The sequence below is a fragment of the Felis catus genome, chromosome A2, assembly GCF_018350175.1.
Source record: "Felis catus isolate Fca126 chromosome A2, F.catus_Fca126_mat1.0, whole genome shotgun sequence".
NCBI classification, from domain to species: Eukaryota; Metazoa; Chordata; class Mammalia; order Carnivora; family Felidae; genus Felis; species Felis catus.
The window spans coordinates 65,118,580-65,132,958 of record NC_058369.1 but is presented as its reverse complement, the minus strand read 5'-3'; the positions used below and the strand labels follow the sequence as shown (position 1 = coordinate 65,132,958).

Sequence of the window (14,379 nt, the reverse complement as noted above, 5' to 3'; positions counted from 1 at the left end):
ATATTTAATGAACAAGTTACCGTAAATTCTCATATATAATCTCCAGCGCTCTTCAGTCCCCAGCGCATCAATGGTAAGCCCCAGGCTCCCAACAGAACCCACTCCCCAAGCATCCTTAACACTTTGGGGGTTTGCCCCAGAGCCCCTCTGGTCTCCGCTCTGCTCTCAGACCCACAATTTCCCAGTTTGTTTTCCCACAGCTGGAATCTGCCTCATCATCCAACTCCTTTGGATTGAAGTCCTGACAAAGGTCTCATTTTTTTGTTTTTGACATTTTAATTTATTTTTGAAAGAGAGAGAGAGATAGAGCATGAGTGGGGAGGGGGCAGAGAGAGAGAGAGAGAGAGACAGAAACCGAAGCAGGCTCCAGGCTCTGAGCTATCAGCACAGAGCCCGATGGGGGGGCTCAAACCCCCAAACTGTGAGATCGTGACCTGAGCTGAAGTCGGACGTTTAACCAACCGAGCCACCCATGTGCCCCAGAAAAGGTCTCATTTTTGTTTTCATCCCAGAGATTATGTTTCACTTGGATCCACCTAGGTTCACTCTCTGCAGCCCCAGGCTGGTCTCCCCTTTTCAGTCCTGCCCAGACCCTGAGCTTTGAACCTCATCTTGCCGGGGAGAACTTTGGATCCTGGTATGATTAATTAAATGCCACAGATAGGTTGAAAAAGTGACCAATTTTCAAAAGATGTAAAAATATTTTAAAGTAGGTGAGAGATTCTTAAAAACAGCCGTAAGAATCAAGGCACATGCGAATCCCGTGCCGAGACTTTATATTATTGTAGCCATGTTTTTCCTCTCTCGCTGCCATTTTTCTCTATAAAAGCCAAAAAAGTTTTTCAAAATAATGTGGGCTTCTCACCCTGTGGTTCATGAACCTCTTAAGAGCCCCTGGTTAGAACCGTATGTCAATAGAATAATCTTCCTCTTTAGTGCTATGTTATTTTACATCGCAAAGAGCTACATTATGAGAGGTGGCCCCAGTGCTTGTCAGACTTCTGCGGGACGAGGAACAGAACCAAAGGAAGAGAGGTCAACGGAAGGAGGAGCTAGATGCTTTGCAGGCACAGAGCAGGGACATCTAATCCAGGGTTGGAAAGGTAAAAGTGAGGTCCAAGATAATACCTGAAAGATTCACGGGATTTAGCCTGGAAAAAATGGAATACTGAAGGCAACGGAGCCCTGTTTCCAAAACAATATGGCGTGTTGAGGAAGAGCATGGCCCATGAGGACTCCACTGAGGTTCCGCGTAGAAAGTGATGCAGTAGAGCGCGGTGTGGGGGTAGGGCTGGAGAAGCAAGAGGAACACAATGTCGGGGGCGGGGCAGGGGGGGAAGAGGGGAGGCTGAGTGGGGGCAAATAACAGAACTGGAGACATGGCCTGTCAAGGAGCGTGGCTTTCACTTCATAAAAGTGATGCGTTGGCTCAGTTGGTTGAGCATCCAAGTCCTTGATCTTGACTGAGGTCATGATCTCACAGTTTGTGAGATCGAGCCCTGTGTCTGGCTCCGCACTGTCGTGGAGCCTGCTTGGGATTCTCTCTCTCTCTCTCTCTCTCTCTCTCTCTCTCTCTCTGCCCCTCCCTCACTTGTGCCCGTGTGCTCTTTCTCTTTCTCAAAATAAATAAACTTTAGAAAAAAGTCCAACATAGACAATGTTAAAATATTAAAACAGGGAACTCAGTTCCATAAGTGTACATATTTATGTGTGCTTTCCGTATTTCTTACAATAGAATGAGTATTAAAGTTTTGGACGTCAGCTTAGAAATAAATGCATGGTTGCGAAAATGCAACTTTATATATAGGAAAAGGAATGATGCCTGTGCAGTTAAGGTCCTTGGTCACTGACCTGGGTTATTGCTGGTACCCCTTCATATCTTTTCCGTGTAAAGCACTGTGAAATCGGGTCAGCAGCTTTTTCCACTGTTGTTTTTTCTGGATCGAGTTTCGGTGGTAGCATCTTATCCCAAGGAACAACTTCATAAGCTCTGTGAAATTAAATAATGATATTTTATGAAAAATGCATATTGCAATTGGTATGAGTCATCGTGGTCTCATGGCAGGCAGGTAATTCTAAGGTGTCCCCCAAGATTCCTGCCCCCCAGGGGTACATGTCATATATAACTACCTCCCGTCTGGTGTGGGCAGAGCGGGTAAGTATGACAAGAGGTCACTCCTGCGATACTCTGTATGGCAACTTTATATGGCAAAGGGATTGTGCCCATGTGATTAAGTCCCCTAACTGTTTGACTTTGAGTGAATCCAAAGGTGGGCTTTCCTAAGTAGGTCTGACCTAAACAGGTGCCCCCTAAAAAGAGACAAGAACACATCAGACACTTCAGCTGTCCTTGAAGACACATCTCACGAGCCCAGCAGCTGGAACGAATGGAATTCTGCCAACAATCCCAGTGCTCCTGGGAGACAAGGATCCAGCCCCCGCTGACTCTCCAATTCTAGCCTGAGAAACCCCAAGTCTTGAACCCCATTGGGGCACGCTTACATTCTGACCACAGTCTTGTGGTCTAAAGCTGATATATGTGTGGTCATCTGCTACACAGCAGTGGAAAACCAATGCACCTATTTATATACATCTTATAGTTGACACAAAAGAAAAATCATTTGACCGCAGCAGGGCCGAAAGACCATTAACTGACAAATAAACAAACGATGGCTTAGAGAATGGAATTTGTTTGCTTAAGGTCGCTCAGCTACTGGTGGTGGACGTCAGGATGCAAATGCAAATTATCCGCCTCTGAAGAGGGAGCCACTTTCCCGTTGTCCCACCACACCAATGGTACAAGGAGTCCAGCCATCTTAGTAAGTGCAAGGATTGTATACGTAGGATTTGGACCTAAAGGCACCATCTTTAGATGGTATTTCAAGTTTTGAAAGTTCTGCTCTTTTTGACAGATATACATGACCGATGCAGTGAAATAGACTCCAAACAAATATTTATTTGGAAATTACTATATTTCAAGCACTGTGCTAGGTGCTTGGGATAAAGGAGCAGATAAGAAACAACATACAGGGGCTCCTGGGTGGCTCAGTCTGTTAAGTGTCTGACTCCAGCTCAGGTCATGATCTCACAGTTCATGGGTTCAAGCCCCATGTCAGGCTCTGTGCTGACAGCTCAGAGCCTGGAGCCTGCTTCGGATTCTGTGTCCCCCTCTCTCTCTGCCCCTCCCCTGCTCATGCTCTGTCTCTCTCTCTTTCTCAAAAATAAACATTAAAAAATTTTTTTTTAAAAATACACAACATACAAATTATATTTGCCACCTAGGAATGATGTGAGGATTCAATAAATTAATATCTGTGAAGTCAGACAGCACAGTGATGGCTCCACAGTGTGTTTGTTGGCGTGTATGTTTTCAACTCACCCAGTGCGAAAATTCCCAAAGGAAATCTAACTCTCATGAAACATTTTTAATTGTAGCAAAAGCTTAAATGGTGCACTTTTCTGACACAATATCTGGATAGTGTAGTCAAAAATTAACCTGAGTTGAATTGAGTCTTCAAAGATGCATCTCGGTTTGAGCCTCTGATACATTTCATGAATACTTTATGGAGTTTTCCATACAGGGTACAAAAGTTTTTTTCCCTAAGAAAACTTTTATATGACATATTTTGTTCCTTTTATTTTTTAAATGTTTATTTATTTTGAGAGAGTGAGTGCAGGAGAGAGTGGGGGAGGGGCAGAGAGAGAAAGAGAGAGAGACAGAGAGGCAGAATCCCAAGCAGGCTCTGACTGTCAGCGCAGAGCCTGATGTAGAGCCCGATCTCATCAACTGTGAGACTATGACCTAAGCTGAAATCAAGAGTTGGATGCCCAACCAACTGAGCCACCCAGGTGCCCCCAATATATTTTAAAAGAGATTATCAAATAGAATGATTTAAAAACAAAAGAAAGAAACAAACATAAAAAAACATTCTGAATTAAGCATCACAAATTTAGCCAAATCATTAACTGTTTCTCAAATGACCACTGGAACTTTTTCTGATAGAAACCAAGATGAGAATACAGTAAGGGAAGGGCGCCTGGGTGGCTCAGTTGGTTGAGCAGATGAGCATCAGACTTCGGGTCAGGTCATGATCTCTTGGTCTGTGAGTTCGATCCCCGCATTGGGCTCTGTGCTGACAGCTCAGAGCCTGGAGCTTGCTTCGGATTCTGTGTCTCCCTCTCTCTCTGCCCCTACCCGCCCCCCTCAAAAATAAATAAACATTCAAAAAAATACAATAGGGGATAAAATCAAAAGCCAGAGAGGAAATCAGAGGCCATTTAGTTATAATCCTTCATTTTTAAGATGAGAAACTTGAGGGCCCAAAAGACTGCAGGCTGCCAAAGCCCCAGAGATGGCAGGTAGAACCGGGGATCTCACCACCGGCCCCCAGGCTGTCGACATCTTCTCCAGAGCTCTTTTCTCAACTTGCTCTATGGTTCCGGAATCCAGCTCCATATCATGTATTTCTTCTTTTTTTTCAATGTCAATGAAGTTTATTTGGCTTTTTTGAGTAGTGCTCTTAAAGCATCGCAGCTTGGTAAACAGTATAAATTAGTACGGGCATCTTCATTAGAACAGTCATACGAATTAGTACAGTCATTTGTTTTCTCATGAGTTGCTAAAAAGATGCAGCCTATTTTTTTTAACGTTTATTTTAATTTTGGGAGGCTGAGAGAGAGAGAGAGAGAGAGAGAGAGAGAGAGAGAGAGAATGAACGGGGGAGGGGCAGAGAGAGAGGAGACACAGAATCCGAAGCAAGCTCCGGGCTCTGAGCTGTCAGCACAGAGCCCGACGCAGGGCTCAAACACACGGACCGTGAGATCATGACCTGAGCCGAAGTCAGACACTTGACCGACCAAGCCACCCAGGTGCCCCAAGATGCAGCCTATTCTAACAGGATAAATATTACCACTTGGCGTTAATGAAGGCTCACACACGAACAACGTTCTTCGTAAGGAAAATAAGAAGCTGTGGCCGAGACACCAATGAAAAGAACTGTGTGGAAATGAAGGTTCCCATACTTTTTGAAGCCGTTTTACAATGGGGAGACAGTGCACGCGATCTTGTTGCAAACTTGCCATACAGACTTGTAGCGATTTTGCTGACTCATTATCTGTTGTAGGCTGAAATAGGGGTTAGAACGAAAATCATCCCTACTTAAAAACTGGCACTGTTCACAGAAAAAAAAAAGGTAGGATTTTGCCTTTGAATCTGCAAGTGTATGTTCAAATCGAATTTGCCTCTCCTCCCCCCAGCTCAGCCGCAAAACGGGCTTGAAGTAACATTCTTTACAAAGCCTTCATTTTCAATTCGATGCAAGCTAAGCAAAGATGATTGAAACCCAAGCTTGCACAACGGACGAGCATCTCCCAGAACATTTCTTAGGCACAAAACACACAAGAGGAAGGGCTACTCGGTGACATTTTCATGAACAAAATGGCATCATGTTCGTCAACAAATACCCGATGCTGTTTTCTTCTGCTAAGAGTTGCAGAGAAAGAGGGAGAGAGAGAGAAAGCATGATTCTGATTTTGATCCGTTTCTTATATACTCTTTATATTTTTATAAGCCGCCTGGGAAAATATCCGATCATATGTATATTTCATGAACCTGTTGGGTGCTGGGTGTGCCATCGGTAGGAAAGAAAACCAGGAAGCTGGAATCTGCAGCACATCAGTGGGGTTCAGCACAGTGTCGGGAGGGAGGGGTGGGGGGGCGGGTGGAGTGCTTTGCCGGGTGCACACACATCCTTATCGGTTCTCCACTCTCTGTGGCCCTGCTGACTTCAAAAAGCCCACTGGGCAATTGCAATCACCCCTTCCCAGTGCTCATCGTACTTGGCCATTTGCGGTTTCACTCCCTACACCCTTTGCGTGCCTGCCAGTTCACACCTGTCTCTAGGACATGACCCCCCCCCCCCAACATACACACACACACACACACACACACACACACTTATTTCTCTAGCTTGGACCTTTCTCCCAAACCCCAGACCCGCACACCCCACTGCCTACTTGCCATAGCCACTTGGATGTCTCATGAACATCTTTATATTCAGCTCTTCTAAAATGCGCTTCTGACCTTTCCCTCCGAACCCACTCCCCTGCTTCCAACCGTGTTGAAGGAATGGCAATCAATCTCAGGTCCATCCGGCTGCTTAGCCCGAAGCCTTGGAATTGTTCTTGATTTCCCTGAGACTCATGACCTCCAATGTGGACATTGTATTGGCTCTACTTTTAAAACACATCCAGGAGCCAGCCACGGCTGACACCTTCCTACCACCTTCCCAACGAGCCGCCCTTACCCAACCTCTAGAGATGCCTCCCAATTCTCTCTGACCCAATCAGTTGGCTGGGGACACAGAGGCCACCATGTTGCTTTCCTATGCAAGTCTGATCTTGCCGCTTCTCTGCTAGACCTTCACTTCCCTCACAGATAAAGCCCTGGTGTTTACAGTTGGTTAAAATGTCGGGGCGCCTGGCTGGCTCAGTCGGTTAAGCATCCAACTTCAGCTCAGGTCATGATCTCACAGTCTGTGAGTTTGAGCCCCGGGTCAGGCTCTGTGCTGAAAGCTCAGAGCCTGGAACCTGCTTTGGATTCTGTGTCTGCCCCTCCCCTGCTCATGTTCTGTCTCTCTCTGTCTCAAAAATAAATAAAAACATTAAAAATTAAAAAAAAATGCCCCTGGACATCAGCTTCTGGGCACTCCCTGCTTTTTGCCATCTTCTCTTCCTAATGTCCCCCTTACTCTGTTCCAGGTACCCTAGCCCCCCTCTCTTCCCTGACCCTATGCACATTTCCGACACAGGCTTTCCAAACGGCTGTATATTCCCTCTGCCTGGAAAATGCTCGTTCCAGACATCTGCAAGTCAGTCCCTTAGGTCTTCTGAGCTGCTCTCAAACCCCATCACTTAAGGAGCCCCCCCTCCCCACATCCTATTCACTACGGAAGCCTATCGTCCATACACAGGACGCTCCAGATGCTTCTTCCCATTCTACCTTTTCTCTTCTATGTTTCCACAGCCTCATCATCTTCTAGGATATGAGCTATTTATGTGTTATGTCTGTCCTTATTGTCCATCTGCCTTTAGAATGAGAGCTCTTTGAGAGCAGAGATCTCCGTCCGCCTTATTCCCTGACGAACCTCACAGCCTAGGGCACAGACACATCGCAAAAGCTGAATATGGTTTCTGACTGCGTAAATGAACCCCTTCAGGCTTTCTCTGCTCTTGTTTTCTATGATGCTGTACTCTTATCTCCTCCTCTCACTGACCATTTCTTTTATGTTTTGGTTTTATGCTTCTATTACCCGTAGATTTTCTTTAAGACTCTCCCTTGACCTGTTTTATTTCAGCCATCAGTGTGAGTAAATATCTGTGTCTGATGTTTTCTGAATTACAGCATCCCGGACATTGTGGACACAAAGGGGGATGTGTCACAAAAGATGAAAGAAATACCTTATTTTTAATTTTATTTTTGTTATTTTAGAGACAGAGAGTAGGGGGAGGGGCACAGGGAGAGAGAGAGAAAGAGAGAATCCCAAGCAGGCTCTGTGCTGAGCGCGGGGCCTGACTCGGGGCTCAATCCTACAACCCTGGGATCATGACCTGAGCCAAAATCAAGAGTCAGGCACTCAACCGACTGAGCCACCCAGGTGCCCCAGAAGAAATACATTTTTAAATCAAAACTCTACTGGGAAAAATGCTTACTTTTGTGTCGAGGACTTGTAAAATGAGTCCTTCGCGTTATATTTCCTGTTTGGCTGTAAAAGTGATTCTCCATCCTCCTAGAAGGTGTGAATAATAAGTGAAAGGAGATCAGATACACATGGGAATTGCTAATGTTTTCTACAACCATGCTTTCTTTTTTCCTTGTTCTCCATTTTTCTCCTTTCATAGCACCCCTTCCACAGACCAGGCTTAATGCTTCCCTACTTTCTTCAATTGTCTTGGAAACTTACTTTCTATGTATGGTCTCCTAAGTGATTAAGTTAAAATTTACAACATGTGTATTCAACTTAATGGAAAGTCACATTTTTATGAGAAAGCTCTTGAATTTTAAATGCTGGCAAATGATGTTTTTAGCACCATGTAAATAAAAAACTTAAAAAGTCTAGGGGCGCCTGGGTGGCTCAGTCAGTTAAGCATCTGACTTCGGCTCTGGTCATGATGTCACGATTCATGAGTTAGAGCGCAAAGCTTGCTTTGGATTCTGTGTCTCCCCCTCTCCCTGCGCCTCCCCCACTTACGCTCTGTCTCTCTCAAAAATAAACATTTAAAAAAAACTTTTTTAAGTCTTGTGTGACTTGTCTTTTAACAATAGACATTAGCTCTGATGCACTTCCCCCTTCCTACCTTTCGTCTTATTTCATTGAAATTCGTTGATTATTATAATTATTAATATTAATTTTTAACTATATAAGTATATTATATTATATATTTTTTATATATTATATATTATATATAATTATTATATTTTAATAATATATATGTAATTAAATATATAATATATTATTATTATTATATTCTAATTGTCATTAGAATCTTTAAGTATTACTATTCATTTAAATTTTCCACAGTATTTTACCAGTGGTTCTTTGTCTACTTCTGCTTCTGGTACCCAATTTGTTCTTTCCTGGTTCCACTCTCTTTGGCTGGAGTTCAATTTTCAGTAATTCTTTCAAGGATACAAACTTCTAGCTTTGTTTCTTAACTAACTCATCCTCACTTTTTAATACTGTTCCAGGTGAATTTAGAATTCTAGTTTAATGGCTATGATTCTTTGGTAACCTACCTACACCTCATTGGCTTCTGGATGGTTATTGTTGCTTTGGAAGTACACGGAGTATAATTGTCTGCAAGTATTCTGCGTCCCCGTCCCCACCCTCTGGCAATATTTAGGATATTTGTCTTGATTTTCCCATGGAGAAAATGTGTTTAGGAGAAGGTATATTTTTTCATCGGGCTAAAGACTCGTTATGTTTCTTTAATCTCAGAATGCATAACTTCCCCCAATTTGGACAAATCTCCATTGTTACCCCTTTATTGCCAATGGATTCTCTTTATTCTCTTCTTAAGTTCCCATCAGGCAAATACTAGACTTTCTCATTCTGTCTGCCATCTTTACCTTCCATGCTACCACTGTCCACTTTCCTGTTCACAACACTTCCTCCTTCCCCTATTTCTAGTCTCTGTTTAAACCTGTTTGTTGTATTTCTTTAAATTTCATTAAAGCTGCATCTAGTGAGGGGCACCTGGGTGGCTCAGTCGGTTAAGCAGCCGACTTCGGCTCAGGTCACGATCTCGCGGTCCGTGAGTTCGAGCCCCGCGTTGGGCTCTGGGCTGATGGCTCAGAGCCTGGAGCCTGCTTCCGATTCTGTGTCTCCCTCTCTCTCTGCCCCTCCCCCGTTCATGTTCTCTCTCTCTCTCTCTCTCTCTCTCTCTCTCTGTCTCAAAAATAAGTAAACGTTAGAAAAAAATAAAAAAAAAAAAGCTACATCTAGTGAAATCATGTAATCGTTCTGTTGCTAGGCTGAATTCTATATATATATTTTTTTCATTTAGAAATTTTTTTTTAATTTTAATATTTTAGTAATTTTGCTGTGGAAAATAAAATTCCATCTTGGAAGAAAGAGAAAACTCCCCTGGCATCTTTATTTATGTATTACAGTGGGCCAGCCAGTGAAAATCCTGGGCCTTCCATATGACTCACGACTTAGTCATGATATTGATAGAAGAGGGTTTAGTTGTGTCTGCCACACTCTGGCTCAGTGATTTTTGGAGTTCTTCTGGCGCTTGTACAAGATACCCTTTGCCTCTAAAAAACACAGTTATAACTCGCTTATAATGTGAGTTTGGCAGAAGACAGACTGGAGGGGCCACTGCAGTAGCATCTCCAAATATTAACATTTCATTCCAAGCATCTGCGTCGACACTTTGACAAATTCCATTGTGAATCACCACCAAAGGTACGGATGGCAAGTTGTGCCTGCAGATGGTTTCCACTTGGGTGCAGAAGACCCCAATACACCGTCTCCTTCCACGCAGAAGACCCACTGCCCTGGGCTCTATCTTGGCCAACGTAGAGGCTGCAATGGCCAATCCCAAACCGGCTCCCATCGTTCCCAAGGTGCCAGCAGCAAGCCTGTGACGAGGAAGGGCATTTGGAAGCACAGTGCGTCCAGCGTCCATTATATTTGCTCCTTCACGTACCACAAAACAGTCTCTGTGTACCTGTTCTTGCGCATGGGAGAAGGCTGTGTAATCACCCACAGGCAGGGATTTGGGAGAAGCTAATTCCTGTGCTATTTTGGCCCGTTGGAGGTTATACCCAGCATGGAGGAGGCGGCCCCCTACATTCCTCCACCAGAGAAGACAGGCAGATTCCTTCCATCCTACACTAACACATTTCTTGGAAGGATCTTCCCTGCTCTTCATTTTTTTTTTCCCTCCCAGAGTTTTCCACCACTTGCTCTCTGGAAGACACTGCCCTGGTGTTTCTATCAAATGGTTCTAAAAGCTGTTTGGTGAACATTGGTGACTCCCGGCAAAGTCACAGCAGGCCTTACCTTATCCCCCAATTCTTCTGTACAGGTATCAACCATGTGATTTCACTCACAAGTGGAATTTAAGAAGCAAAACAAACGAGCAAAAGGGGGAAAAAAGAGGCAAACCAAGAAACAGACTCAACTATAGAGAACATACTGATGGTTACCAGTAGGATGAATTATTACTGATTGAGTTTTGAACGTTAAGGAAATACTTTCACTCTTGACATCAACCTCCTTTGATCATAATATACTGACCTTTTTATATATCACTGGTTTTGATATGTTAATACTTGGTAATAATTTTTGTGTCTCTGTACATGAAGAATATTAGTCTGTAATTTCCTCTTTTTTTTATTTTTGTAATGTCTTTGTCTGGTTCAGGAATATTAGTTAAATCAGACCTCTAAAATTAGTTGGAAAGTGTGCCTTCTATTTTCTGAAATAACTTACATTAGACTGATGTGATTTCTTCCTAGGATGTTGGACAAAATTCAGCAACGAAATCATCTGATCCTAGAGTTTTCAGTGTGGGAAGATTTTTGATCAGAAAATTAAATTCCTTTAATAAATCGGGGGCATTCATTTCATAATCAATCGGGGGTGTTCCATTTTATTTAGTATCAATTTTGGTAAGTTATATTTGTAAAGAAATTTGTTCATTTAACCTAAGATGCTAAACGAATTGGCAAACTATATAGTTTAGGATATTTTCTTATTTTGCTTTCAGGATCAGTAGTAATAAACTCTTTAATTTCCTATGTTGCTAATATGTGTTCTCTCTCTTTTTCTTGATTGTACTAATAAAATGTCTTTTATTGATCTCTTTCTTTGATCTTTCTAAAGAAACAGCTTTTGGTTTAAAGTTTTCTCTCATGTAGCTTTTCTCTCTTCCATTGATCTCTACTCTTTAATTCTCTTTCTTTTTTAAAAAAATTGTTTAATTTTTTTTTTTTGAGAGAGAGAGAGAGAGAGAGCACAAGGTGGGGAGGGGCAGAGAGAGAGGGAGACACAGAATCCGAAGCAGGCTCCAGGCTCCGAGCTGTCAGCACAGAGTCCGACAGGGGGCTCGAATTCACAAACCACGATATCATGACCTGAGCCAAAGTCAGACGTTCAGCTGACTGAAACACCCAGGCTCCCCTCTTTCTTCTTGTTTAATTTAACAATTCTTTTGTCTTAATTATTAATTACTAATTTTCAGAACCTCCTTGTTTTCTAATATAAGGATAAAAGGCTAATATTGTTCTTTTCAGCAGTGTGTACTGCATCATATAAGATTTAATAGGTTATAATTTCATCATTGTTCAGCTTAAAACATTTTCTAATTTTTCTTGTGATTTTTTTCTTTGGCCCATGGATAGTTCAGAATTGTGATGTTTAATTTTAAAACATTTGATGCTTTCCTGAACATCTTATGGTGAATTATTTTTAATTTAACTCTGTGGTGGTTTGAGAACACAAGTAGAATTATTTCAATACATTTAAACATATGAAGATTTGTTTTATGCTACAGCATATGATTACAGTGAATATATCACGTGCATCTAATATGCTTTCTATTTACTTACTTTCAGCTGATCTGTATCTTCATACTGAAAGCGTACCTCTTGTAAATAGCATATAGTTGTGTCCTGCTTTTTTAATCCATTCTGATCATCTCTGCCTTTCAGTTGAAATGTTTAGTATATCACCATTTTTTTTTTTTTTTTAAGTAACCTTCACCACAGTGTGGAGCCCAACGCAGGGCTTGAACTCATAGTCCTGACATTAAGACCTAGGCTGAGATCAGGAGTGCGACGCTTAGCCAACTGAGACACCCAGGCCTCCTTGGCACATTCTTTAAAAATCAAATGACAATGTAGTAGATGGCTCCGTTTCTGGAGACTGTTTTCCATTGATGGGTTTGCCAATCACTTTGCCAATTGGTGCTGATTATTTCAACTTCACAGTCAAACCTAAAATCAGAGAGCACAAATCCTCCAACTTTATTTTTATTCAAAATTGTTTTAGCTATTTTAGGCTTTTCATGTCATAGAAATTTTATAATCCGTCTGGTCAATTTCCACAAAACATCTTCTCAGGATTTTTATAGGGTCTGCATTGAATCTAGAGATCAATCGGGGAAGTTTTAATAAATTAACAAGCCTTCCAGCCAATGAACCTGGCTTACTTTCCATTTATTTGTGTCTTCGTTAGTTTATTTCACCCAGTAACATACTATAGTTTTCAGTGAAAAAAATGCACGTGTTTTATTATTTATTAAATCCTATGCGGTTTTTGGTACTGTTGTCAGTGGAATCTTCTAAACTTTCATTTTCCAGTTGTTTGCTTATGATACTTAACATTACAATTGACTTTTGCATATTAATCATAAGCCTATGCCTCCCATGAAATTGAAGATTACATCCAGCAGTTGGTTTGAAGATTTCTGAGGATATTTTTTTATAAATACCATCATGTCATCTCTACCCAGAGATGGATTTATTTCTATTTCTTTTTTTGTTTTGTTTTTTTGCTTTTCTGCAATAGCTCTCTCCTCCACTAAATGGAAGATGATAGTGGTAAGAGCAGACACTTTTGTCTTATTCCTGATATTAAGGGAAAAGCATTCAGTCTTACATCATCATTGCTTTAGCCTCAGGGTTTTCACAGATGCTTTATCGCAGATTGAAGAAGGTCCCCTCCAAGTCTCCAAGTTTGCTGAGAGTTTTGATCCTGAGAGAGTATTGATTTTTTTCCCCCTTTTGTTAGTAACAGTCTTGGTCATTTCTGATCCTTTGCTTTTCTGTATCCTTTTTATAAAGCACTTCTCAAACTCCACGTGGATACAGACAAGATATTGATTTGGATGGCACTGAGACCGCAAAAAAACTTAGTAAGAAAACGCGCATGGTAGATATTTTCCCATCCCACACTCCTATCTATTTCTATTTACCGTGGTTTTCTTGTAGTCAGCATATAGTTGGGTATTGATTATTTTATCCAACATAAACATGTCTGACTTTCTATTTCTATTTACCATGGTTTTCTTGTAGTCAGCATATAGTTGGGTATTGATTTTTTTTATCCAACATAAAAATGTCTGACTTTCTATTTCCTTACATTAAATTTATCTAACATAACATTTGACATAATTTGGTTTCAATACAGCTTTGTTTACTGTTGGTTTCATCTCCTCCTTTTCCTTTTCTGTTACTTTCTTTTGTATTATTTGAGGTTTTTTTTTTTTCTTTGTAGAATTTCATTTTGTCTCCCCCTATTAGCTTATTGCCTATGATTGATTGATTGGCTTCTGTTATTACTGTCACTCTAAGACTTTATACGTCCTTAATTCTAGGATTTAAAGTATAATATTACACCACTTCATGAATAGTGTAAAAACTTACAATATCATACGCCTATTTTCATCCTGACCTCCCGGGTGCTATTGTTATATGATGGACTTCTACATGTGCTGTATGCCCCAAATACATTGCGACTGTTGTTGCTTTAAACATTCGATGATATTTTGGGGGCACCTGGGTGGCTCAGTCCGGTAAGTGTCCGACTCTTTGCTTCAGCTCAGGTCATGATCTCACAGTTCGTGAGTTCGAGCCCCGCATCAGGCTCTGTAATGTTAGTGGGATTCTGTCTCTCTCCTTCTCTCTGTCCCTCCCTTGCTTGTTCTCTCTCTCACGCGTGCTCAAAATAAATAAACTTAAAAAAATATTAAAGGATATTTTGCAGTATTTCAAAATGGAGAATAGCGTTTTCTATTTACCACACATTTACCGTGTCTCTTGACCTCAATTTCATTCCATTTAACAAACTCAAATTTCCACCTACACTA

General features: G+C 41.6%; 2 protein-coding genes across 8 annotated transcripts in view; both read right to left on the bottom strand.

The window, feature by feature from the left end:
• Positions 1-14,379, bottom strand: part of SPATA48 (spermatogenesis associated 48) — a 56,263-nt gene that overhangs the window by 19,739 nt on the left and 22,145 nt on the right. For all 7 annotated transcript variants that reach the window (XM_045052110.1, XM_045052111.1, XM_045052112.1 and 4 more), the window contains 2 exons: positions 7,711-7,787; positions 1,852-1,990 (listed from right to left, as the gene is read on the bottom strand). In XM_045052110.1, coding sequence (XP_044908045.1) covers positions 1,852-1,990; positions 7,711-7,787 — 216 coding nt within the window. The remainder of the gene's footprint in view (positions 1-1,851; positions 1,991-7,710; positions 7,788-14,379) is intronic.
• On the bottom strand, positions 9,653-11,436 carry LOC102902482 (2-hydroxyacyl-CoA lyase 1-like). Its single transcript, XM_045052113.1, has one exon. The coding sequence runs from the start codon at positions 10,435-10,437 to the stop codon at positions 9,709-9,711; it is 729 nt and encodes a 242-aa protein (XP_044908048.1). The 5' UTR covers positions 10,438-11,436; the 3' UTR covers positions 9,653-9,708.